General features: G+C 36.6%; 1 protein-coding gene and 1 long non-coding RNA gene across 4 annotated transcripts; one reads left to right on the top strand and one right to left on the bottom strand.

The window, feature by feature from the left end:
- Window positions 1-194: 194 nt before the first annotated feature.
- Window positions 195-26,628, top strand: eml3 (EMAP like 3). 3 transcript variants are annotated; one of them, XM_043243692.1, is made up of 24 exons: window positions 195-532; window positions 9,766-9,942; window positions 10,100-10,211; window positions 11,657-12,118; window positions 14,861-14,974; window positions 15,483-15,511; window positions 17,896-17,925; window positions 18,127-18,247; window positions 18,822-18,971; window positions 19,052-19,121; window positions 19,469-19,579; window positions 20,197-20,292; window positions 21,177-21,311; window positions 21,787-21,925; window positions 22,555-22,706; window positions 22,788-22,913; window positions 23,032-23,163; window positions 23,638-23,705; window positions 23,824-23,912; window positions 24,072-24,169; window positions 24,306-24,393; window positions 24,496-24,594; window positions 25,401-25,531; window positions 25,709-26,628. In XM_043243692.1, exons 1-24 carry the CDS (start codon window positions 508-510, stop codon window positions 25,919-25,921), a joined length of 2,967 nt encoding a protein of 988 aa, XP_043099627.1. In that variant the 5' UTR covers window positions 195-507; the 3' UTR covers window positions 25,922-26,628. The 3 variants fall into 3 exon arrangements, with proteins under 3 accessions (XP_043099627.1, XP_043099626.1, XP_043099628.1); XM_043243691.1 differs by lacking the exon at window positions 195-532 and adding an exon at window positions 3,269-3,398; XM_043243693.1 differs by lacking the exons at window positions 195-532; window positions 11,657-12,118 and adding an exon at window positions 3,270-3,398.
- Window positions 21,195-23,216, bottom strand: LOC122348338. The gene is made up of 3 exons (XR_006251309.1): window positions 23,091-23,216; window positions 22,521-22,689; window positions 21,195-21,330 (listed from the first exon to the last, which is right to left on the bottom strand). It is a non-coding gene; the product is annotated as an uncharacterized LOC122348338 (long non-coding RNA).
- Window positions 26,629-27,116: the final 488 nt, after the last annotated feature.

Consider the following 27,116-nt stretch of genomic DNA (forward strand, 5'->3'; position numbering starts at 1 on the left):
CTAAGAGGAAGGTTTCTCTCGCGTTGGTTCCGGGCTGGGTGTATTATTCACGACATCAGCGCTAGATGGCAGAGAGGCATTGGAGGAAAACCACAGCCGCAGCTGTCAAAGTTCTGTCTTACTTCATCTTTCTCCGGGGCTCGGGAGGGGAAATCTATACAGGAGCAGCGTAGCGCGACTTATTTCAGTTTCGCTTCGTGCAGTTAGGAGGGTAAATTAGAAATCGCGCGCTCTCAATCAACTTTACATGGACGCGGTTTCTGGAGTAAATCCAGCCCGTGAGTTCTTGCACTTGCCTCACGCGATAGAGAGAGACTCATTTCCTGGATTCGTGATTTTACTCTTCAACAACTTCTGCAGTCCTCAGTGGCACCTCCACGCGTGTCCCGCCCGCTCTCGGCAATGCTGTTGACAGCATATATGGACTTATGTGTTGCGTTTCTGCCAGTGGGATATACTAGTATGAAACAATATTTGAGAGATCTGTAAGGACTGTTTGACTCAGACATGGATGGATCTACGAATAGTCTCGGTGAGTTCATAAAAACGACCGGTCTTGCCACTTACTATGTTTATGTTACTTAAACGCTTGTTTATGTCTGTGTAATATAAGTATAAACGATAATGAAGTTTGTTGTTGTAGAACCAACTTACTAGTTGTAACAAAACTTTTTGGCAACATCCTTTCTGAGGATGCATTTGTAAACCAGTCTCTTATCAAGGTGTAACTTAGTTTACTGTCAAAATACTTCTTTATCTAAGTATTTAAAGTGAGAACTCACGGGTGTAACAGACCGTTACTGACACTTTCAGACTTCCCTAGCAAAACAAATATTATAGTAACCAAGGTTCTTGCAACATATAGTTGCTACATTCGTTGTTGCTGTATTAAAAGTGATAAGTTGATATTATTTAATAATGAGACAAGCCTAAACTGGTTTTAGCTGGTCTCCTAGGATGGTCAGACAAACTGGTTGTTAGTCTAAATATCTGAAATAAGTACAAAACTCCTCTGAACCAGACTGCAGGCCTGCCCAGACTGAGATAAATACACTGTTAGCTTTAAGAGAGAGCACTGACATGAACAATAAATATAAATGAATAACTTTTTGCCCATATTAATTGATATATGTTTTTAAAGTAACAGTCAAAACTGCTATTGTGTAGGAAATCCAACACAATTCCCACCAAAAAGGGTTTGTTTACGTAATATGAGTGTTTTCTGCATATTTAATATGTATATATAAATACACACACATACAGTATATATGCTGAAAATATTTGCATATTTACGTTCTTATATTTTATCAAATATATAAATATATTTAATATACCAACAGGACATATTTGAAAAAACCAAAAAATTAAAACCTTTATTTTGGATGCAATTAATCACGATCAATCATGTGACAGCTCTGTTTTATACATTTGGTTCGTTGGCACGTTTAAGTTCTGTTGTCATGCAGACGTCAATGACATGCCCACAACGACGACAACAGCCGCAAAAGTAAATAAGCATAAAAAAATCCAAGCAATCCAAGTCTCACTTCCTCTGTTGGCCTTCATAGTTCTCTTTCCCTTCGTCTGACACCTTACGGCAAGCCATTTTAACAGTTATTTGTTAACACAAACTAGTGTATTTCAAAAAGTAAATAAAACTAAATTAAAGAAAAAATATTTATTGCTAACTACCTTTTATATACACTGATATTTGCTAGTGACGTTTCATCCTCACTGGTCACAGCTGTACTTTTTTGGCTCGTATGTACTGACTACTTTAAACACTTCACTCGTAAGATTAAAACTGCTGCAACTGAAATCCATATGCAGTCGCTACTAAAAAAAGAAAAACTGCAGTAAATAAGTATTAGTCCGGTTGGAAACGGCACAAGTAGCCAAGGGATTGCTAGTACTTTAAGCATAAGTATTAGTTGCATAATAATAGATACTTTTTAACAAGTAAATTTATATGTTATATATATGCCATAGTGTATTCGGTGTCTAGACAGCTTTGTTGGTTATAATGGGTGTGTTGTAGTTTGCGACATTGCTTGCAGTGTAGGTTGTCTTGTCTGTAGCAGTGACACCGCATGTGCTTTTGTTTTGTTTACTGTTTGCTAACATGCTGGGTCAGCGGACAGCAGTAAATGTCATGCAGGAAGCCCTCTGGCATCGCTCTTTTACCACAGATGCTTAATTTCTCCCAGCTTGTCTTTCTCTGATGATCTCAAGTGCCTCAAAGTCTGCATCATGTCAGAAGAGACGATCGCCAAGAGATGTCTGACAATTGGTGCAACGGCCATGATTGGAGTGTTTGGTTTTCCTTGTGTCGAAAAATGAGGTTTAAAAGAGTGTGTCAGTGTGGAAGTGGTTTATAAATGCATAGATTTGGAATCAGATTACTAAAGAATTAGTTGGGATTTGCACAGAAATTAATTTGAAATAAAACCATGTTGTGTTGCCTGAAACTTTGATATATAAATGTAAAAAGGCCTGTCGGAATAATCAATATATCGACTTGTCGCACAATATGTGTACATGACCTCAATCATTTTTTGTAATGCAATACATTGCCCGTTATATTTATATTAAAAAAACACATTGAAAAAGATTTTTTGCAATGCACTCGTGTCCGTCTTTTACAGCTTCTCGTACATGACGTGTTGCAGTCATGAGGTGCTAGTTCAGATTTTTAAAAATCCTTCTACAAAAAAGTTCAGTCTGCAGATACGGCCTTGTTTAGGAATCTGTGCCTTTGTATATCACAAATCAAAAAGCTGTTATTCTGACAGGCCTAAATATAAACGTTCCAATTCATGAGAATTATCATAATGACATTTCTGTGACCTTGATGGCATCTTGAAACTCCTACATACACTAAACCATGTTGTAGAGTCAGTTTCCACTCATAAATTGCCATCTTGCAATATGCGCTTTGGAAGACATTAGATGCATAAGTTATTTTTCCTCGCTGTGAATTTCTCACTACTCTTTCTCATCTTTATCAAATGTTTAGTGCTTAAGTTTCTGCTATTTTTTGAGATGCATAACGGTGTCTCTGTCAAAACTCAATTGACTTCATAACAGTAACAGATCAGAATCGGTCTGGAAATTTTCTAATGGAAAAATTGGATCGACTTGGATCTTATTTCAAATAAACCTAACTGAAGGATTTTTTTTTCGGAGAAACGCAAGAAAGCCTCCCAGCTAGATAATATTTAGTTCTTCTGTGTGTAAACTCTGAAGGTTGTTTCTTGCTTTTTGTCTTGTTGTGGGAGGTGAGAATTTGTGTTCGTGAGTAAGAATGAAGATGCAGGGGCGGACAGTGGCGTACAGGAAGTCCCGCCGTAGCCATGAGCGGTGCGATGCAACGCTGACAGGAAAGAGAGCAGCGAGAGGTGGGCGAACAGAAGTGGAGAAGTACCACACGGGGCATATGATACTTTCATTTATTATATCGTGTCTCAAAATGAAAACAAACATTCTGATATTTGAGGTGCGCGAAGCCAGATTTATCCCAAGGTTAGTTGAAACCGTTTTGCATAATCAGTGATTGGCAGTGGATACCAAACGCTTCACAGACTGTTTTGCACGGAGCATATGGTTTTGTAAACCACGGTTGAGATGCAGTCGCTCATCGGTGATTCGTTTATTTTTAGTGTTTTATTTATTTGAACATCTTTATTTTATTTTATTTGCTGATTCTGCATGCGCTCCTTCTTGGGGATCATAATTGCTCCAAGCTGTTTGACTTTGTTCTGTATTGTTTTTTAAAGTGTAAAGTATTTGTTTTTTATGTTTTAGACAAGAAAACGGTTCAGTATCCCACGATGCACTTGAACTGTCCTGCCTTTGTGCCACAATAAACCAGATTGTTGAGTACGAGTGCCAACTTTATACAAATTGACGCATTAATTGCACATTAAAAAAATCTGATGTGACAGTGGTTGAGTTACAGTATGTGTAGCATTGCATTCTCATGCTACTTTAAATGATGCTGTAAGCATTACACTAGTACTCTATTCTGAACATTCCCTCTGTCCAAGGGTTTTGGGTAAGATCATCTTTAATTTGGTTGGTTGCAAATGCACTGGCTTAAAGTAATTTAATTCCGGATTTTTACATTTTTTTGCATTACATTCATGTCGCAATGCCTATATTTACTGAATGGTTGTGAAATAAGATATGAGATGTTTATATGATGTTTCTTTTGTGCAAACAAGACTATTTTGTTGTTTAGAATGGCTTGATGGCTTGATAAACACATTTTTGCATATGGGTTGCATTAACGAGAATGTGAGAGCAGAATACTTAGGGAAACGAAAGGGGGGTAAGGGAATGTAATTAGGGACATGGATTGGCTCTGACGTTCAAAGAAGCCATGCTGGCCAAATCCAGATTGGTTACTCTCTCAGTTTACAAATCTGATGCTGTGCCTGCATCTCTGCAGTTCTCTGCCTCTGTCACTTTCTCTCTCATATCATTGTGACTCTTAGTGTGCTCAGTGTTCCCAATGTTTCCGGCAAAATAAGTCCTCTTTGTTTATAAAGTTTTACAGACCGTGTGCTTCTCTGGTCCTGCAAGTCTCACTGGACTCATTGGGTCTCAAGCTCCACCTATCTGAAGATTTTCAGCTGGGATACAGGATGTAGAGACTGACGTCTCTCACGTTTATTAAATAGATATTAAGACTTTGCCTTGCGAAAGCGTCAGGGTTGTTATTTGTTTGAGCTAATTGCCAAAGCGACGTTTCACATTATTCTAATGTTTCAATTTTATTTCATGTAATTTATTTTTTATTTTAATTCTTTTTGCTGAGAGATGTTTCAAACATTCTTTCTCGCCTGCAAGGCTCATTTGCAGCCTTTCGTATGCAAAGAGAAAGCAAAAACTACCGAGTGAAAATTTACACACAAAAAAAAAAAACTGCCAAAAACCTTGGGAAGAAAAAAAAAAGCCCAGATGAACACAAACCACTAATTGATTCCTCATGTGCACAGGAGTATAGTTTGGCCTGCTCAAATCGCTGCCTGATAGATGTGGCTCAGAGTGCGACCGACAGACCTTTATGAAACTCTTAAAAAGGAACTGGCTTGGTGTTAATAAAACTGACCGATCTTTTGGCCAACGTGTTACGACTCTGCTGGACACTTTCAAAATCTAGACTGCTGCAGTTTAGAAGCCAGAGGCATGAGGACAATCATTGTTCTCGTGCTTCTGGTTTCTAAAAAGACAGTACTCCAAATTCATGGAGGCCAATTAAAGTCTTTTTTACTGTCTGCTACTATCTCTGCCATTCTTGCCCACTCTTTTCCCAAATGGCAGACAGACTGTGCCACATAATCGTGGCCTTGTTAGTGCCAGCCCACGGACATTTTTTTCCCGCCATTTTTGTATACATGCTGGCGTGATTTTAATAGGTGCAATCAAACAAAAAAACCCTCATAATTTCTTTTATGAGTGCTTTTCAACCATAATAGCAGCAAGGCATTTATTACATAAAGGGCTACTGCTGGATAGTACCACCAAGTTGAAACACAGGGGTTTTTTTGCTGTTGAAATGCAGATATTTATGTCACACATGAGCTTGCAAACAGAATTTATTAGCGTTGCATGCTAAAGCACGCATGACTATTAGGCAATTGCTCATACTTAGAGTTAGTGACTTGACCAAACCGCAAGTATTAAACTTGGGCTGAACTTGTACCGTTTATGCTACCGAGATATATGATACATCAAATTGGACATTTTGTTGTGAGCTATTACTTAACTGAGTCTTCAAACTTGATTTTCCTCATTGTGGGGGATAAAAAGGGTAAAACAAATCCCATATACTGACGTTGAATGAGTTCCTAAGGCTATATCTTAGAAGCAGAATATCATATAGCCATCTTTTCACAGATAAATTGAGGCCGCTCTGTGTGCAGATGTAATGCCGCATAAAAGCCAGTTTAAATTCATTCATAGCCATTGGTGCCAATGTATACAATTATGCATATATGAGAACCTCTGAGCAGCATTAAGCAGTTGGTATAAAGACATTAATTACCACTTTAGAAGCGTTTCATGCTACCCTTGCGTGTAAATTCAGTAATAGACATTTGGGATCGGCTCTTCTGATTTGGGCCAGTAAGTAACCGCCCAAAATATTATAACAACCGCATTAAAATCTAACTGCTTTAAACATTGTATTAATCAGAAGAGCATTTTGTGCATTCAAAAGGTTCCAAGGCTCTTAGTGGAACCCTACAGGCTAGTAAAGAACCTTTATTTTCAAGAGCGCAGAAGCGGTTATGAAGATTTACACCGATCTGAATGTGTGGGAACTTTACAGATCAAATGCGTGACCGGATTAAGTTAATGTGGAAAGATTGGATTCTTGAGACATCTGTCTCTCGTTTTTAACCATTCGGTAATTCTCATTCGAACAGGTGTTTAGAGAATACGGTGAGTTATGACTTTGGATCTGTAAATGGTGGGCATCTGAATGGGATCTGTATAATTTCCACACACAGCTAGACTGAAGAACTTACCATGCAAAAATAGAGCACTTCTTTGTTCCGTCCTTTTGATTACTGTCCAAACCAGTCGGGTCATATTGTGTTACACTGGAATTCACTGTGCTGACAAACAAAGTACTTAGCAGCTCAGACCTTTTGTTTGATGACTGCACTGAATCCACAGTAGAGAGAACATAGGTGGTCTTAATGTTGGAGGCTTAGGCCAGACCGTACATGTAAGTGATGCTAATTATTTCTGTTCCCATATTACCGTAGCAAGAAATCCAAGTTGCAGAACACACTGTTAACACATTATTTACTTTTTGATTCGTTTAAAGCATTTTTTTAAATAACTATTCACCTATTGCTTGGTGTAAGTTACATGCAGCAGTTCCATTTAGTGTAGAATAATTGCACTAGATTAATTCTACTAGTATTGTACTGTAAATCCTATTTGTTGTGCATTGTGATAGATTTTCTGTATAACGCTTACAATGTAACACTTTTTATAATATTATACATATTATAATTTATTATATTTTGTGTACATTTCTTATCACTCTATTTCCGGTTTATGTAAACTTGTAGGTTTGGTTTCCCATGCTCATTAATATCTAATTAGGTTATCTGTCGAGTGTTTGATGTTTGACTGCATGTTGACCAACAGAAATTGAAATACATTTTGTAATGGTTTGTACTCATTTGTACTAGGCTTTATTGTTTTTATTTATTCTTGGCTGTTTTTGGAAATTGCGTACTTTTTGTATTTAATTGTCAGATTTGACATGATGATATCTTGGCAGATTAGCTTTACAATTATCGCTGTTGTTTTAATGTAACCATGGTTTACTCATATCTTTAAGATCTTAAAAGTTGTTTGATTCTTTCTTGTGCATGTATCTGCCTGTCTTCCATCTGTTACGAGACTGTTGGGCCACATGGAGTTCAGCCAGAGGTTGATGTGGATGTAAATATACAGTAGATCCGTTGCCACCTCCTAGTTCATTTGTCTGTGTGAAAGTTGTTGAAATGTCAGACTAAATGGGCTTTGCAGCTCTGTTGTTAACCCCATTTACTGTAAAATCATACGTGCTCTTTAAAGATGTAGTTGTACCCAAAATAAAGTTATACAGTTTTAAAACAATGTGGAAGTAAGTGCATAATGGCAGAACTGTATCTTTTGAAATGAACTATCCCTTTCAGGTAAATGTTTTGTTGTTCGCAGATGTGACTCATCACCATCTGCAGTCGTAAACTAAAGTTATTTAACAAAAACAGGACCGTTAGATGATTTGTAGCATTTGTAGTGCATCTTGAATCTCAGGTTCGTTTAGTGGATTCACTATTAGTCCGTATTTGCAGCTGCTGTGGACTCGCAGCTCTTTGGCCCCGTTTAAATCTGCTTGGTGAATTTGTGGTTTTGGCCTCTGGTTGGTCTTGTGAAACTGAAAAACATGTTAGCTGGAAGAGAGCATCCCACATCTTCAATGAACCCATTGTGGGAAGAAAGCAGAGGAGTCACGGTTCTCATCCAGAGCCGTTGAATAGCCCCGTTTATGAGGAAAAAGAGAAAGGTTTAGTTTTCGTTTTGTGCTCACAAAATACCTCGATTTGTGGTTTAGGAAGTCTGGACCTTTGGTTATGCGCACTTCCTGTTGTACTTCAAAGAACGCTTGCAAAAGCTTGCCTAAATAAAATAGGTCATGTCTTACCTTGCTTTGTAAGAGACGAATTAATAATTGACCGAAGTCTAGTTATCATGCAATGTAAAGAACGTCATTGATTTCAAAATCCTTTTCATTCGTCCCTTTTTTTGTAAATTATATTTATTTTATTGATGCTTTTGAGACACATAAACAGTACAATCGCAAGACAGGACAAAACGTTCATTGATAACGTATAAGCGTTTCATTTTTGCCTGTCTCGCCCCATTGACTTCTGTTACAAGTACATTACTGTAATTATTATTTTTGCTTGTTTAAATGCAGACTGACAGTAAACCTCAAATTATTTTCTGTGGTACTCAACATGCTGTCAGTTGTGTTTAAAATGCATTGTGTCTTTAACATTCTTTTAAGCCACATCTTGACACTTTTGAACAAAGCTTTGGCGTCGTGTAGTAGTCCAAGGCCAACTGTGGTTTCTACTGTAGCTCAGTTCTGTGTAATTCGGGCAATAAAGGGTTATCGTTTGAAGAGGAAACGCTTCAGGCTTGAAAAAAAAAATGTTGTGGCAGAAATAGATTAGTCAATAATTCCAGGTGATCAAAGTAAAATGAAATGGGTGTGTTGGGGTGAGGCCAGTGTGTGATTTAGAAGTCTACCATTTATTTATGCTTTCACAGCTTACACTTATTTTAATGCTGTTTTATCTCACTGGCAGATTTTCTGACATGCACTTATAGTGGTCCCCAATATGTTTTTTTATTGGCCGGTGCTGGTATATTGTGTATATAAAATGACAAAAAAAGCTATTTTACACAGTGTTTATTGTTTGAAAGCAGGCACTGTTCACTAATAAGGAATGAATAAGGGAAAACTTTGGATTTGGAAACTAGGCAATAGTCTACTGATCGTCAGCCTTACAGATATGTACTCTAAAAGATAATCATTTTGTCAACAAATTGTAACGGCTGTTACAAGTGGACTAAAAATTAAAACCATCGGTTAAAATTTTTATTTGCGTTTTTAACATTACTGCTTTTATGATGCGTCATGTGTAGTTGGTCGAGGAGCTTTTAGCGTTGCATATGGATGTGCCCATGTGTGTTTGTTTTTGTGTGGCCTATTGTAACTAAGAGAATAGACCTTTATGCCTTTGTAAATACAGCAAACACATGCCATGTATTCAGTAGATGCCTAGAATTCGTTGAAGCCTAGAGGGCAGAACATTCAGTCTGTAGCAGTTAATGACTCTCATTCAGTTCCTATTACATTCCAAGATTTAAGGCATCAAGGCATTTCTTTGTTTCTCTATAAATGAAGTTTATTTTTTTAGATTATGATGGGTTAACATATAACCAAAACGTATACACTCATCAACATAACATTCTGCATAGAGAATGCTAATCCTTCTTTTAGGCCTGTTAACATTTTCTGTTTCTCGTTACTGTAATGCAAACAAATTATGTATTATTATATGAAAGTTATTAAAGTTATTATATGAAGTATTATAGTATTATATGTTGTTTTAATTTCAAAAAAGTGCATCTTCTATTTCTTTTGGTGGATATTTTTTGCTTACGTTCTATTTACGTGTTTTCTAGATGATGTGTCTGCAGAAAGCAGCACAGAGTTTCCTGACAGGCTTTCTGTAATGGAGGTGCGCCTCCAAGCACAGGATGACGAAATAACGCTACTGAAGTCCTCATTGGCCGACGCCCCGCGTAAACTCCGCCTCCATGACCAACAGATACCACTGCTCAAACAACAGCTGATTGCTGGTAAGAGCGTTGTTAAAGAAAGAGTTTAAGTGTGCTAGTATGAAAATATTGCCACGGGTTTGTTGGTGCATTAAATGTATTGCAGCAGTTAGTGTGTTGTTTTTTATATAATTAAAGTTATTTGCTTTAAAGCTTATGTAAATGTATATGTGCGCAGTGAACCCCGCTGCAGCCCGAGTGTTAAATCAGTCCGGTTACGTGGATGGATTCACTAAACCTTGCAGACTGTCTACAAGCTCTCTTGATGGATTTCACCACACATCTAACAGGTACACAGAGGATTCTGCAAAGTGTTATTTCCTTTAATAATTATCATTATCAGCAATTTCCTGCCTCGGTACATTGTGTTTGCAGTTTTAGTATGAGGCTGGTTAACAGAAAATAAACATTCAGCTCACTGTCACTGTTATTTATCAAAATATCTTTCATCCACAACGTTTTGATGATATGCTTGATTCTGAGAAGAAAAGCTCTGTGGAAATCTGTCTGTCCTCCCACATGTTTAATACAAAGAAGCAGAGCAGCATTCCTTGGCAAACTGCACTTTTGGGACATTCTGAACAGCATCCAGGGAAAAGGAGAAAACAGTGAACACTTATTTGTGTTTCTTTTTTGATATTACTTGAACAAGATTTTCTCATTTGTATGTTGGAAAATGTAAATTACAGTTCTGCTTTTAGGTTCACTGCAGGTCTGTGTTATTTTTGTCTTCTGGTTTAAAGAGAGAGGTTGTAGGTTGTAGGTAAACCTTAAACTATCACCACTGTTCCATTAAGCAAGGCCCTTCAGGTTCCAGAAACATTGACAAAAAGTAATGATTAGCTCATTTTTAATAAATGATACATCTGTCATCATTTACTCATCCTCACGTCATTCCAAGCCAAATGGCTTTTCTGCTAAACACAAATTAATATATTCAAAAGAACATTGTGAACATCTAGAAGTGCTAGAATGTCTAGCAGAGATTAAAACGCCAAAAAAACAAATGGTGCTATAAACCAGATCTTAACCAGGGACCAGGACAAAGAGGAACCATATGACTGTTGTTGCTGAACACACACTTTTTGAAATCTAAAAAGAATCATGAAATCAATCATGTTTAATTTAGTCAGTACTCCTAGTTTCTATTTAGAAAATTTGAAAGCAAGCAGCTTTGTCATAAATACAACAGATATGCTGAAAATATATTATAGTGCAATGTATAGGCAGGTCTTCGAATATTGTATCAGACAATTGAGTCAACATCAGAAAGTTCAAAAACCACTGATGTGAACATATTATTAAAATAGATTGTTTTAGAAATCTTTTAAATCATTTTATTAAGTTATGTAACATAAAAATGTAAGTTATTAATGCTTGTATTGATTCCAGAAATAGTGCTTTAAATGTCTTTGGTTTCGACATTTCTCTTTTAGTGGACTTTTTATGGACATTTCTTCTATTTCTCATACAATGCTGTGTCCAAGTTGCATGGACTACCTTCCTGGTTCTTTTTTTTTTTTTTTTTAGTTTTACAGCTCCCCAAAAGGCATTCTGGATATTATGCAATATCTGTTTTTGTGTTCCATGGAAAGAAAGTCATAGAATTACGGAATAAGTAAATGATGACAGAATTTTTTAATTTTTTTTGGATTGTTCATTGACTTTCCACCGCTACAAAGCATGTTGAGACATTCTTCATCTCAAACACTGTGTTTTATTTGTGTATCTTTAGCCATATCTCAAACACAGCTGAAAACGGGGAGGGCGGGGCTAAAACCATTTCCAGCCATAAACCAAGCACTAGCGACAGGTGCACTCAGACCGAACCTTGGATCCCAGATCACGAGACTGTCCCGCTGGCCCTGACACAGGCTGTCCAGAGTCTCTCCCTGGAGGATGCATTACCAGAAAGCGCCCCGTTCACTGATGAAACCCCGATCGAGCTCCGGAGAGAAGATGGAACTCCCGAAGAAGTCGAGAGAGGGAAGGACCAAACCTGGAGCTCGATGGTAGAAGACGCCATCCAGCCCACCACAATCAGAACACTTCAGCAACAACACAGCAAAGGAAGCGAAGACAGCCAGGGTTCATGCCCTCAAACCCCAACGTCCTCCTCGCCCGCACCCCCAAAAGAGCCGACATCCAGCCCACACGGAGGCCCACTCTCCCCCATCCGGGAGGGAGAGAAAATGCTGTGCGTTGACCCTTAAAAGCGGAATCAAGCAATGGCTGGCTGCTTGAATTCACTGCTTCTGGTTTTGGGTTAATCCTAACATTAATGCTTATGTTGCTGCACAAACCAAAGTTACAGCTTGTTGAGGCAGTTTTGGCTCCCAGATTGAGCTATATTTAAACAGAAGCATGAGTGGATAGTCAAGGAATCAGTGGGAGTATATAATTTAGGTCAGCCCTGTAGCATCAGTTTTAGTCTGAAACTCATTACTTGTTTGACTTGGGACACATTGCCAGTGGATAAAGACATTGAAGTGTAATGAATCAAAGGACTTTAGTAGCATTTTAAAAATATTGGCGGGCGTTGTATTTGATTCGATCAGTTTAGGCATTTCCTAGGAATCGTTTCTAGTTCTAGTTTCTAGTTCTACTCTTTGAGCTGCAGCAATGTATCAGTCCTTAAAGTAATACCACAGACAGACATTTGTATCCCTAAGGGCACTATGACTGAATTTATGTGCTTCTGGCATCCATCCACCTCCACCTACAGTTTTACATTTGTTTTTGGATCAAATTAATGCTTTGACTTCTTCGCAAACGTTCTGTGATTTATTGGGGTAGATGTCAGAGTTCCGGAGATTGCAGCTTTGAGTTTTTAGTAGGAAAAAGGGAAGCGTTGATTTAGATAGGTATGCATGTCCGTTACCACAGTTGCAAGAATAGTACAGCATTACGCAGTAAATGTTGCAATAATATTGTCATCGAGGCCCATGAACTCCTTCAGGTGAATACAAAACGTGTGAGATCACTGCTAAAGCCAGAAAACTTGTTATTGTGACAGGAATGTCGAAATGCTTGAGTACATATGTCAAAACAGCTCCTGGGAATTTTGTCTGTAACATGGTTTTGCAGGAACACAAAAGCTCATGATTGAGGCATTGAAATCATACTAACCCATCATATAATCTAACTTAATCTTCTAAGCAAAGGAAATCTCTTGATTCATTGACTGATTTATCTGCATGCATGCTTTGGGTGGTCTTTCGTGTAAATGTCATCTCAGTTCCCACAAATGGTATGTTAAGTCTCATTCCATGTAAACAGTGCTTTACAGATAATTATGCCTCATCCCTTCCTGGTATCCTTGCGTGGAGGTTATCTGGTTTACAGTTATGTGTTGCTAGAATGCTATGGCAGAGCGTTTTGCAACAGAGCACCAGGCAAAACTAAACAATGTGCGCATGGTTAAACATTCATGCCTTGTTTAGCTTGAGTGTATGAGGGAAGCAGTCAATGCTTGATCGATGAATGTATGTAAATATGCTTTTAACAGTGTGGTTTAGAGAGGTACAGTGTGAAATCTCTACTCATAATTAAATACAATTCATGATAAACTACGAAGAGCGTGAGACACTGAACAAGATAATGTAAGATTATGTTGACAGAGAGTTAAAAATGACCTTTAGCGGCCCCTAAACTTCTTAACGCCCCAAGACTATTTCAGATGGTGGTCTGTAACTTGTCACTCTTTCGCTGCATTAGCACTGAATGAAAACAAATGTGCAGTTTTAATAACATTCCATGCACTGATTAAGTGGACATCGACCATATGTCACATTCAAAACAAAGTTAGGAAACATAGTTTTCTGTAAGGTGCTCTAAATTAATTTATAATTTGGCTTTATTGTTTTAACAATATAGATGTAAGATTTTTGTTTACTATTGTATCTGTGACATGAGAGTATGGTTTCTTTCAAATCAGCAAGGATTTAGCTTTTGCTCAGCAAAAGTAATAGTAAAGACAGAAGATTCCACTTTAAATAATGAAATTCTTTTATTTTCCACAGAAATGTTAAGCAGCACATATGTTGACAGTTCATCTTCGCCATCGATAGCATTTCAAAATATATATTTCAAAATATCCTCTAAAAGAAAACACTAATTACACTAATAGTGTTCCATAATATGGCTGTTTTTATTATTTCTGCTTTTTAACAGATACATGCAGTTTTGTTGGTCATTACAGACCTCTTTCAAAAATGTGAAAAATCTTTCTTTTTATACTATAAACTACGTACAACAAAAATTCAATTAGACCAAAAACAAAATAATTAACTATTTTTAATTAAACATTTGTGTATGATCAATTTACAAGATTTTTTTTTATAATATATTATATTATATAAGCAGCCTGGATAGTGCATTGGCTTAACACTCATTTCTGCTGCTGTGTAATATGTGCCATGTAAAATGTGACAGGATTCAGCTTTATTTAAGAGTGGACAGCCTCCTTTATCAGCTGAGTTTCACTTCTTTGTCTGTCACCACAAGTATCATCATTGATCACGTGACCACAGATATTTCCTGTTTCATGTAGCTTTTATTGGATGCCTCTTAGGGTATTCAGAAGAACAGGAAACAGGGTGTGCTAAAGGAAACAATCCCTCAGTGAGCACAGACTCATACTCCCACACACACGCATTGTAATTCAAACAATTGCATTAACTGATGATATCTGATTTACTTGCATGGTTTTGTCTGCATGATTGTGGGTGATTGTGGGTTTGCTATGTTGGGTGCATTTGCATGCTGCACATGTCTAAACGTGATGGGACACTTAAATGGAAACATGCTAAGCACGTTCTGTCAGTTCTGTTGCTGTACGTTAGCATGCTCGTATCTGAATTGATGACTGCTTGCATGAGCCCTGTGTTTCTGATTTTGCCACATGCAGTAACTGACTAACGTCTCTTCTTGAGATCAGGGTGAGGAGGAACAGTGAGAAAAGCAGAGACTCCCAAGAAAAGACCAAACAGCGTCTTTCTAAGAAAGCGGCCTCCTCTACCAACTTACTTACACGTTCTCCAAGTCTGGAGAGGTGAGAGACACTTCTTTTCTGTTCACGCTTGAGCTTTCACATAATGGGTCGTTTCCAAGTAAATAAATAATTTAAGCTCTATCAGCACAATCTATGAGATGCTGTTGGATTCCACAGAAAATCTGCATGACTCATCCCTCAGTTTACAGAAACAACATGCACGCACAATGGATGTCTATTGGTCAAATGCACAAGGGGCTTCAAGTAATATTTTGGTGAAAGCGTTCACAATGCTTCTTGCAACGATTCTTTAATAAAACGATATGCGTTTTGAGTTGTAAAGATTTCTAAATCGTCAATTTCTGCTCTATGTGACCAATACTTTGTAGATAGTTGTTATGTCCAACCATTTTTGGATAGAATTCAAACGTTATCCCATTGAAGAAAGGTGTGCAACCCGTCAGACAAAATCCACTTAGCATTTCCGTGTGCTTATTTTTTTATTATTTAAGCGGGATGAGTGTTTTCTGTGTCATTCGGTAATTAATTTATGCATTTGTCTCCATAGCCGTGCAAAAGACCTCATCTCCACTACAGGTAATAAATCATCTCTTATCTCTCTCTTTTTCTTCACTGTTCACATTTCTAAGCTGCATTGATCTTAGCGGCATAGCATTATCATAATTCATGGTTGAATTAGGCCAGTGTTTCACATTAGTTTTACTTCAGTTTCAAGGAACCTCTGCCGTTTGTATGGAGTGAGTCCATTACTCAGGCTGTTTACAATGCTTCTTTATATTCTCATGTCTTGTGGTCTGCTTGATTAGTGGAAAAGCTGTTATGTGTTACGAATGCAGGTCTTTTAAGTTTTCGCTCATCACGTGACAAGTTCTGCTCAGTTTCTTGCAATCAGGACTGTCTAATTTCATTTTCTTCAATATTTTTTTTCTCGGCAAAAGAAGGAAAAGGAATGTTTATAACACACCATCTTTTAATCTCTCGCCTATGGATTCCAAATAATAGCAGACAGTAAATGTCTTGATAATTATTGAAGTAATTGGTGAGTTTATGCAGGAGTGAGGCTTTGATTGCTGCAGCAGTGATATTTTTAATTAAATTGATTGGGAGGCTGTTTTTCTATGCCGACTGTTGGCACACTAGATAAGGCATGTTAGTGTTATTTATTTAGTGCTTTTTGCAATACGGATTGTGTCAAAACAGCTTTACAGTATTGAACAGAAAAATGTTATTCTCCTCTGGCCAGATAAAACCAGCTGTTCAATCCAAGGCTGCAGTAAAGTCAGATTGTGCAAAGGACTCGTCTGATTGCATTGGTTTTGTGCCGACGACTGTCTAGGTGACGAGGTCTTCACTGTGGGGCTCATCTAGATTCAGTGGTCTCTGCTGACATTCAGGGCTGTTTACAGCAAAGCACACCATAAGCAAGCCAAACACTCTCTGAAGAATTGCATCGTATAAAGTATATGAGTTGCTCAAGAAACGGTTGAACTAACTAGTCAACTATTCTAACCCTAGCCCGTCCAATATTATTTTAATACATTTGTGTTTATACACACTTCTGTTTTTTGGGGCAGAGCTCAATTTCAGCTTCTTTATCATCACACGATCATTCAGAAATACTTCTAATATACTGATTTCCGCTTAAGAAACATTTCTTAGTATTATGAATGTTGTAAACAGTGGATTTTTCTTTTAAATAATATAAAGCTGTAAAAGAAAACATTTAAATTTAAAGTAAAAGTCTTCAATGTAATTTCAGTTACATTTGATCAGTGTTTTGCATCCTTCCTCAATAAAAGTATTAATTTCTTTAAATAAATGAATTCATCTTACTCACCTTTAATCTATCCACGTACTATTTTCAGTAGCTTTATGGACCGCAGATTGAAAGCCAAATTCGTAGCAGAATAAAAATACATTGCAGAGCAGATTCCATCTAAATGCATTGAGGTCACTGTGCATATAAACATTTATAAGCACGCATTACTCAGCACAGCCGACTTATAATTACTGTAACAAGCCATTAGTGGCCTCATGTCTGGTCTTTATATATTTGTTTGTTTGTTCATTATGCGTGTACAGGTGCAGGTTTCCTTCAGCGGTGAGACACAGGAGAGCTTGTCCTTGCACTGGAAAGTTACTCTCGCTGGTTATGCAACCGCACCACTCTGGTTTTCTGTTCAGGATGATGGATGTGTGTTTCCCTTTCCCTGCGTGCCAGATATTCACACCACCTTTACACAGCACTGCCTTGGCCATTTCATTTGTGTGCGTGCTGCGTTTTAATAATTTATTCACCTGCATGTTAGGGCTGGGAAAAGTAAATGAGGGGTTTTATTTGAAGTATCATGCCTGCGCTCGACATCAAAACATATGCTGTTTTTCCTTCGGGATGAAACTGACACTTTTATGGAATGTTGTTTCGGCGTCACCTGGGCGACATCCATCTGATAACATTGGCATAAGGGTCCTTCTGGAGTCGTATTTGGTTTCAACATGAATCCATATGATGTTTCTGAGGAGTATGAGATATTACAGCTTTCTCTTATATCCAAACAACCATATATATATATATATATATATATATATATATATATATATATATATATATATATATATATATATATATAATAAAAAGATCTTCGAATATCAGTGATGATGTGACGCAGACTCTTAATATTACTTTCTGGCTGTTGCTTTTATTGTCATTCCATTGCAGTAGACACACAGATTGACTTGCTTGCCTCATTGCTTTTAAAAACCCTGTTAAAAACAGAGTTTTCCCAATCTCTGCAGACCAGAACCAGGTCCAGACAACGACAGCGATGAGTCAGAGAGGTGTTCTCAGTGGAGCTCCCTTTAGAGTCAGTTGGAGTGCAGTTGGGCTGCAGGAATTCCTTCTGTGTTTTGCAGCTGCAGAGATAATGTTTTTTTTGTGTGTGTGTTTTCTCTTTTAACAGGATCTCAGGGGTCCAGGAGAGGAACTCAGAGTAGGTTTCAATCATGGTTTTGAAGTAATTGGTGCCTAAAATTTTTTTATATAAAATACAAATTTTAAATTTTTTAGGTTATGTAAATTTTATTCTTGAAGTTAACAAATCCAAATTATAGTACTCATTGTTACCGCTATAAACCTCATTTACATTTTCATATTTTCATGCTGTGCATTCTCACGTTTATTTTGCTCACAGGTCAGTCAATCAAGATGTTCATCCGTGGACGACCAATCACCATGTACATTCCTTCAAACATTTTGAACTACGAGGAGCTGAGAATGGACCTCCCCTCACAGAAACTGGATCTAGATTGGGTGTATCCTAAAGCAATTCTTTTATCTTTTTTTTAAAAAGCATTTTTAAGTAATTAATTGTATTTTAATTATTAATTATATTACAAATTAATTAATTTGTAATTTAATTAATAGTTAAAATAAATTAATTGTAGGTAATTAAAGAATAAATTACACATTTTTTGTATATATGTAAATAAAAATGTTGGACCATGTATTTCACCAAGTGTGAATTTTAAATTATATTAATATTTAAAAAAAAACACAAAATTTTCAAAATACAGCTGTTTAATACTCAACAAATTTTTTAAGCTGATAAATATGCAGACAGTTCCCCTAACTATTGATTTGTTGAAAGACAGCATATATTCATCCAATGCATAGAATTATGCTTTCTCAATTTCATCATTTTTGGCTGTATTAAAAAAAAAAAAGCAAAGTCTGGAACAAAACCTGGTCCCTCTGTTATTTTGGAAACCACTTTAAAAAAAAAAAAAAAAAGCTTATATTACCTCACGTTGCTAAACACAGTGAATTAGATATCCTTTATATAATGCATACATATTAGCAAATGTTCCTTGACCTTTTTATTTTCAGCTATGGTTACCGGGGACGGGACTGTCGGGCGAACCTTTATCTTTTGCCGTCTGGAGAAGCAGTTTACTTTATTGCATGTGTGGTGGTTCTGTATCATATTAGCAACCAAACACAAAGACATTATCGGAAACACACAGACTGCGTCAGATGGTGAGCTTGAAGAGCTATTTAGATGTACATCTAATTTCTTTATGATTATCATGTTCTTTCTTTTACTTGTCGGCATGCAGTCTTGCCATTCACCCAGACAAGGTGCGTGTAGCATCTGGACAAACAGCAGGAGTAGACAAAGATGGCAAGGTGAGATACATAAATCACATTCTGATTACCAAGGTGTGATGCTATCATGTATCTGGGTAGTTGACAAATAAAAACTGGACTGTCTTGTATGATGTGATATAGCAAAATTTTGAAAGATATAGAAAATAGGACACATTGGTATGTCAGCTACCCATTTTCAGTTTTATAGGGCAAATTCTTTTTTGTAAATCATATTATATTATATATTTATTTCTATATTCTTTTCATGTTGATTTTATGCAATTGTAATATTTTTATTTTCTGCAATCCTGAAAATGTTCACCTAAAATCTAGAATATAACAAATAAAGTTCCCGTGTTTTCTGAGTGTGCACATGTCTTTGTCAGCCTCTTCAGCCTTTTGTGCACATCTGGGACTCCAAAACGCTGGTGACACTGCAGCAGATCGGCCTCGGCACATTTGAGCGAGGTGTCGGAGCTCTAGCATTTTCCAGTTCTGTAAGTATTGCTTCTCTTTCTGCGTTCTTTTCACTTAAAATACAGCAGACAGAATAGACTGTTGTTCACATGTATTAAACATGTAGAATATAAATAATGATAAAAATATGTAAAGCAATACTATAATCCAGGACCCAAATATATATAATATGTATATAATATGTATATGTGTATATATATATATATATATATATATATATATATATATATATATATATATATATATGTGTATATGTGTATATATATATATATATATATATATATATATATATATATATATATATATATGTGTGTGTATATATATATATATATATATATATATGTGTGTGTATATATGTATATGTATATGTATATGTGTAATAATGAGGTTATTTGTAAAAACTGACAACTTAACCTAGTCAAAAAAAAAGTGCACAATGAAAAAACATGATTTTTGAGAATTGTTGATCTGTTAAATTATCTGTTTTTGCAAATGAACATAATAACATTAATATTGTGAAATATTAGAACTGTTGAACACATTTTTTTTTTCTACATTGATAACATGATTAAAAATCATAATTATTCCAAAATTTTGAGTTATAGTGTTTTTTGTTTTGTTTTTTGTTTTTTTACAGGATGCTGGTACATTCCTGTGTGTGATCGACGACTCCAATGAACACATGCTTTCTGTGTGGGACTGGAATAAACACATGAAGCATGTTGAAGTTAAGGTTTGTACACGTTCACACGCAGACAGAAATGCAGACAACATCTAAGGAAGTTGAATTTTACTTTAAGCTAAATTATCCTAGCAATTTTTTTTTCCCAGCGACTCTTGACTAAATCTACAGCCCGCTGCCCGCGCTCTGTAAAGCCATCAGCTTTATTGTGGATGGTTTTTTAGCTCTGTGGGATCCTTTGTCCTAAATGTTTCCTCCTTCTTCTGCACGAGCGCTTTGAGCGGGGTTGCTATGGGAGCGCCTAAATATTTTACAGTAGATTTGTGTGAGTGATTGCGAGCTTTTTAAGAACCGGCCATATGCATGAAGCAATTTTTCTTTCTCGTGTTTTATTTTTGGGCTGTGCTGCTAGTAATGGATTTAGGAAGTAGTTGGCCTTAGAATAGCATTACCCTTTGTCAAGGGAGTTTTGTTTGCTGACTGAGCTCATCTAGATTTTCATCTCAATGTGAATCGGTTTATTTTTTTAAAGTCAGTTTGCGGTGAGAAAAACATCATTCAGAAATTTCCAGAGTACTTCAGATGTATGTTTGGGGTGAAATTCTGGAAACAATACCGCTTGAAGGGGAATGCACAGAAACAAAGTTGAGGAGCCTGAACGGTTCAGAAATCATAAACGATGACAATAACTTCTGCAGAGCTTTGAAGATGTATTTACAGTTTCTGGATTACACCTTTTAATAACACGGGAAAATTACAGTCATTTTCTGTCATTAAACTGGCATGAGCTGCTATTGCAGCTGAAGATTGACTGGATGTTTGAAGTTGAATTGCAGCTTTTCACTTATAATAACACAGAGCCATTGGCACATAGTCATATATACTGTGGAAAACCATATGTCTTCACGCTGTGCGTCTATGTATGTGTGTTTTAGAGCACTAATGAGGCAGTTTTGGCTGTGGACTTTAGCCCAACAGACACCAACAACATCATCTCCTGTGGCAAGTCCCACGTGTACTTCTGGACCATGAGCGCCGGCACACTGACCAAGAAACAGGGCATCTTTGGAGTGAGTCCATATTTGCCTGCTAAGATGGGAAGACGCTGTATGAATTAACAGTAACTCGCTTACAAAAATAGACTAGGGTATTAGCATATTTTAGTGAAGTTATCATATGAGATCAATATTTAAATATGTTATATAAAATATGGTTTAATACTGTTTTCAATACTGTTTTCAATACTGTTGAATGAAAGCTCATGTGACACTGAAGACTAAAGTAATAATGCTGAAAATTGAGCTTTGCATGTAAGGAATAAATTGCATTCTGTTTAATAATATTGATGTACCTTGAGTAGTATTTCTATGCTGTATCATCAGTATACTATTATTATATACTACTTATTATTTTAAGTACATTTTTGACTAGTATGTCTTAAACCTAGCTTTTGATTAGCTTTAAAGAAAGAGAGAACCACATCATGATGTATTTAGTTATGAATTCCCGCATTTTGGTGATTTTGATCATTGTTTTTATTAACAGAAATACAAAAAGCCCAAGTTCGTCCTGTGCTTCGTGTTCAGTCTTACGGGCGACGTGTTGACGGGAGACTCTGAGGGGAACATTCTCACGTGGGGAAAATCAGCTGCTGATACCAAAACATTAGGAAAAGGAGCGAAGGGTAAACAAAATCTTTTATCAGTTTTTCCCTGACAGACTTCAATTTTAAGTATACATATGTATGTGGGTCAAAGACGAAAAAGGTAATACTGCTTTAAATTGATGTTTTAAAAAAAGTTGTCTGTTTAAATTAATTGCTAAAAAAACGAATTACTTTCACCCCAAATACAAAGTTATATTACGTTTTTTACATTTGCCACTATCCTAGGTGTTACCCAGTTGTCAGTAAGATTTTTTTACTTATTTTATTCTTTCATATATTTTATTCTTTCATATATTTTAATGGGTGCAAGTCAGAATAAGCATGTTGTTTGAATTTTTACAGAGATATTTTGTTATGTACAACAGTATTTCACCAGAGTTTGACATTTTATTCTCCAATAACTGAGAATCTAAAACCTTAAAAGTAGGCTTTACTTACATTTACTTACAAGTGCTTTCTATGGACATAACATTTCTTTTGATGCACACATCTTAATGTCTTTGACTGTATGTGTATATTAATACATTTTCCTTTACTTTTAACTCATTTTAATAATGTAGCCTCTATTACTCATTTGAAAAACTATAGATACTGTTAATCATTTCAAACTGACTTTGCCACCGTCTTCCTCCTCTCCCTGTCTGCAGAGACGTTTCAGATCATGAAGCAGACGCGCGCTCACGAGGGCAGCGTTTTCACGATGTGCATCCTGCAGGGTGGAGCTATACTCAGCGGCGGCGGCAAAGACCGCAAGATCATCCGCTGGAGCGCAGACCTGGCACCTGAAAGAGAGTGTGAGGTGAGACGTCAATCCGCCTGCGTGTTCGCAGCGATATTACACCATAGAGTTAACATCTTAAATGGAACTTTTCACTTCCAGATTCCTGAGAAATTTGGTGCAGTCCGCACGATTGCGGATGTGGATGGGGAGGAACTGCTCGTTGGCACGACACGAAATGCAATTCTAAGAGGAACGTTTTCAGATGGGTTTGTGGCCATTGTACAGGTAGATATATTGGATTTACAGGCAAATGGTTTTTTTGACAATATATGTTTTTTGTTATAAATTCCGTTTAAACAGCTTATATTATACTGTATTCTAAAAATGTGCATTGAATTGTCAGGGTCATGTGGATGAAATGTGGGGTCTGGCCGCACACCCCACTCAGAACATATTTCTTACCTGTGGAAATGATCGGCAAGTGTGTGTGTGGAATGCAGAGGACCACAAACTGGACTGGTGCACGACACTAGAGGTCAGAGAGGTCACAGAAAATTGTAACCATTTTAAAGGCGCACCAGTGTTTTTTGTGTGTTTTTTTACATTTTATACTGACACCTATTGGTATAGATTCTGCATCATTCAGCATGCTTGGAACAGAGCAGCAATACACAGCTGAAAGTATCTGATAATATGGGCGTTGCTTGGATATATTAATTTGGTCTCTCAACACGCTATCGCTACGGTGCAGAATTTTGGTGTTGTTTATTTATTTAAAATGTTTTTGAAAATTGCTTTGCTGTCATTTTTTCCCCGATTCGAATATACAATAAAAACTGTACTATTGAGAAATATTACAATGTATAAGAACAGCATATTTTTATGTATTGATAACTAAAAAATATATAAATAATCATAAAAAATACTAATAACTGTATTTTGCTATGCGTGTACCAGTATTATTGTAAACACTCACAATGAATTTAACATAAATCTTTACCACTTTCAGGAATCTGGTCTGTGTGCTGATTTCAGCCCAAATGGAGCTGTTGTCTCTGTCGGACTGAGTACTGGAAGGTAAAACGTTTAAAGCACAGCTGATGGCAATTACCAGTTCAGTTTTGCAGTAAGGTTTTTTTTACAGTGAAATGTTAACTTTTAAAAATGGCTTTACGGTGGTTTTTAACCTATGTAGATGGGTTGTACTGGATCTGCAAACCAAAGAAGTGATGTCAGACCTGATAGATGGCAACGAGCAGCTGTCCGTAATGAGATACTCACCAGGTCAGAGGTCAACAAAATCGCAGTCATAAAGGACGCATTATAAAACAGCTTGTTTGTGGAAAGTGCATGTTTGAAAGTGGCAGATTTAACTGCGTGGAGATTGCTCTGCAAGCCCGTCTATAGTCGATAACTTATATTTTACTGCTTACCAAAACACAGATGGCAGCTTTTTGGCAGTTGGTTCCCATGACAACTTTATCTACATTTACAACGTCACTGAGGGTGGCCGGCGCTACACACGTTTCGGAAAGTGCACAGTAAGCAAAGCATTTGGGTCAAGTACTCTAAAAGATGTCAAACTGTTTTATGATGGTTTGTTGCGTGTAACGGTTTATAGTGCTCTGTTTGTGTTAAAAAGCAGACAAAATGCATTGCTTGTATGTAACACTACAGGGGCACTCCAGTTTCATTACTCACCTCGACTGGTCCAAAGACGGAAAATACATCATGTCCAACTCTGGAGATTATGAAATTCTATACTGTAAGGCTGCACGCTTGGGTTCATAACGCAGAAACATATTCCAAGAAGACAATGAGTAATATCAGTGATAATGCATTCGAACATTTATGTTTGTGGAAAAAGGGGATGTCACAAGCGGCTGCAAGCTGTTGAGGAACCGGTTTGAGAGTAAAGATCGAGAGTGGGCCTCCTATACCTGTGTGCTTGGATTCCATGTCATGGGTGAGAGAATTGTTTTTTTGTTTTTTTTTTAATGATTTTAGGTATTAGCAGTTCTTGCTAAAGAAGCAGCACTCTACGGATTTTTATGAAGTCCAAAATCAGCCTTATCTTGTTTTAATAAGCAATGCTGATTTAAAAAAAAAAAAAAAAGTTTTGCATGGGCCAGTTTTTTCAAAATCAAATAAGATTAGATAATAAAATTAGATAATATTTATATATATGGATTAATTATATTATTTTATTATATTTTGATTAATTCATGAGTGCATTAATTGCCCTAATGTTGTAAGGCCCCCGAAGTCCTGTGTATTGAAAGCATATATTAGTGTGTTGACTTTTTTTCTTTTTTTTTTTTTTTTATTCTGAAAAATACATTTTCATATCTTAATTTCCCCACAGCATCCAAAAATTAAATTATACAGGTAAAGAAGTTGCTATACAAAGGCTAAGATAGATATAGCCACGTATTTTCACATACAAAAGTGTATATCTACATACACCGATCACTGTGAGAAGTATTTGTTGCCTGTTCCAATATCTTTTTATTTCCAGAAACTGTATAAGCAAGTCCTAAATTTTATGGTAGCCCTTTATACTGTAGGTTATTCTTTCTAATACAATATAATGTGCCAAATCTTTCAACGGGTGGACCTTCTATGCTCTTCCAGTAGAACGCTGTCTTTAGTGTGAGAACCTGGTAATGATACCCAAAACGCATTTCAGTGTAACTGGAATTGGTTTTGAAATAATTGAGGAGATTAGTGTTGTTATTATTAACTGTCTTTCTAAACTGTAATGTGGTCTAGGTGTGTGGCTCGAGGGATCAGATGGGACAGACATCAATGCCTTGTGTCGATCACACAGTGAGAGTATGGTAGCAGTAGCTGATGACTTCTGTAAGGTTCACTTGTTCCAGTATCCATGTCCCAAACCAAAGGTCAGTCACTGCCCGATAGATACTGAGAGCCAAAGAAATTATAATTTTAGAACGGAATAAAATGAAAGAATAAATCTCCTTAGACTCTGTATATAACAGCGGATGTAGTATGTATTGTGTGCAGATTAATAATTCACGTATTTACATACGTCACTTATTTCCTGATTTCTCTCTCAGGCTCCAAGTTATAAGTACGAGGGCCATGGCAGTCACGTGACCAACGTTCGTTTTACACATAATGACAGTCACCTTCTGTCGATGGGCGGCAAAGACACCTGCATCCTTCAGTGGCGAGTCAAAGGCACGGGGACTGGAGACCATTCCAAAGAACATCTAGCTTCTTCCTCTTCCGTCTTCTCTTCCTCTTGCTCTCCGGTGAATGGAACATAGATGGGCATGCACGAGGAATACCAAGAATGAAACGGGCTTGAAGATATTCTAGGAAGTGGAACAAAGAGGAAATATCTCATTGCACAAACTGCCGTGACACGAGGCGTTTGGAAGGTCATGCCGGCTTTTGTGAAACACGTCGCAGTGTTGTTTTACCATTGAGAAGTTGTGAATAACGCGTAGCTGTTCACTACCTATATTTCTTCATGAACTGAAATGGCCAAAAAATACATATTGTGTCTGAAATGTGCTTTAAAAAAAAAAAAAAAAAAAAAAAAATGTCATTGCATTCCAAACTCAAAGGAAATTGAACACTTCGACCCATTTCAACACATCGCGAGACAAAGATGTATTAAATGAAATTAATCTCTAGCTTTTTACATGTATCGTGCTTTGCACAGTGTATTTCAAGTTTACATGTGCTCGTTTACTTCTTTTCGTATGCTTATTTTAATCATCTCCTGTTTTCCGGATCATTAAATACTATATGCATAACTGTCTGACATCATTAACCATAAATCAGGCCTCTGTGAAGCGTTGTGTTTCGGGCAGCAAGTTAATCAGTGCTTCATTTGCTATCAGGAATATGTCTTCTGTCCAAAAACTTCCAAAAGGCTTGTCATTTATCGATCAAGTCAGCTTTTACGGCTTGTTGAACAATGTGAAATTTTGTTATTTTTAATCCAATAAACTCTTTTTAAAAATAACGTTTTTGTCTGCGTGTGCTTTTAAGCTTGTAAATCAGGTTTAGTATTAAGAAACGCCACCTAGAGGACAATAAGAGCAATACTTTTTTTTTTTTAAATGACAGACTGCATAGCCGTCTCTAAGTCTATAGAGGGAAGTATTGCACCACTTTTCTCTACCCTAACCTCAGTCTACTTTGTTCGCAAGTGAACATTTCTGATGGTTTGGGTGATTTGGCTTTCATACACCTGCGTAAAAATATAAGAAATACATATATATTTTAAATCGAATTAAATGAACCTTTAATAGGTCTTAAAGTGTATGCAAATTTATTTATATTTGTTTGAAAATTGATTTAAAATGTTAGTAGTAGTCTTATTGGGCTGCTTTTTATATTTTAAAACCGAATAATTTTTATTACAATTTTTTTTAGAACAACGTAAATAATGTACACTAGTAAATTACAATAAATAAATAAAAACGACATTCGACGAATATTAGGTTTGAC

The sequence above is a fragment of the Puntigrus tetrazona genome, chromosome 7 (genome assembly GCF_018831695.1).
Source record: "Puntigrus tetrazona isolate hp1 chromosome 7, ASM1883169v1, whole genome shotgun sequence".
NCBI classification, from domain to species: domain Eukaryota; kingdom Metazoa; phylum Chordata; class Actinopteri; order Cypriniformes; family Cyprinidae; genus Puntigrus; species Puntigrus tetrazona.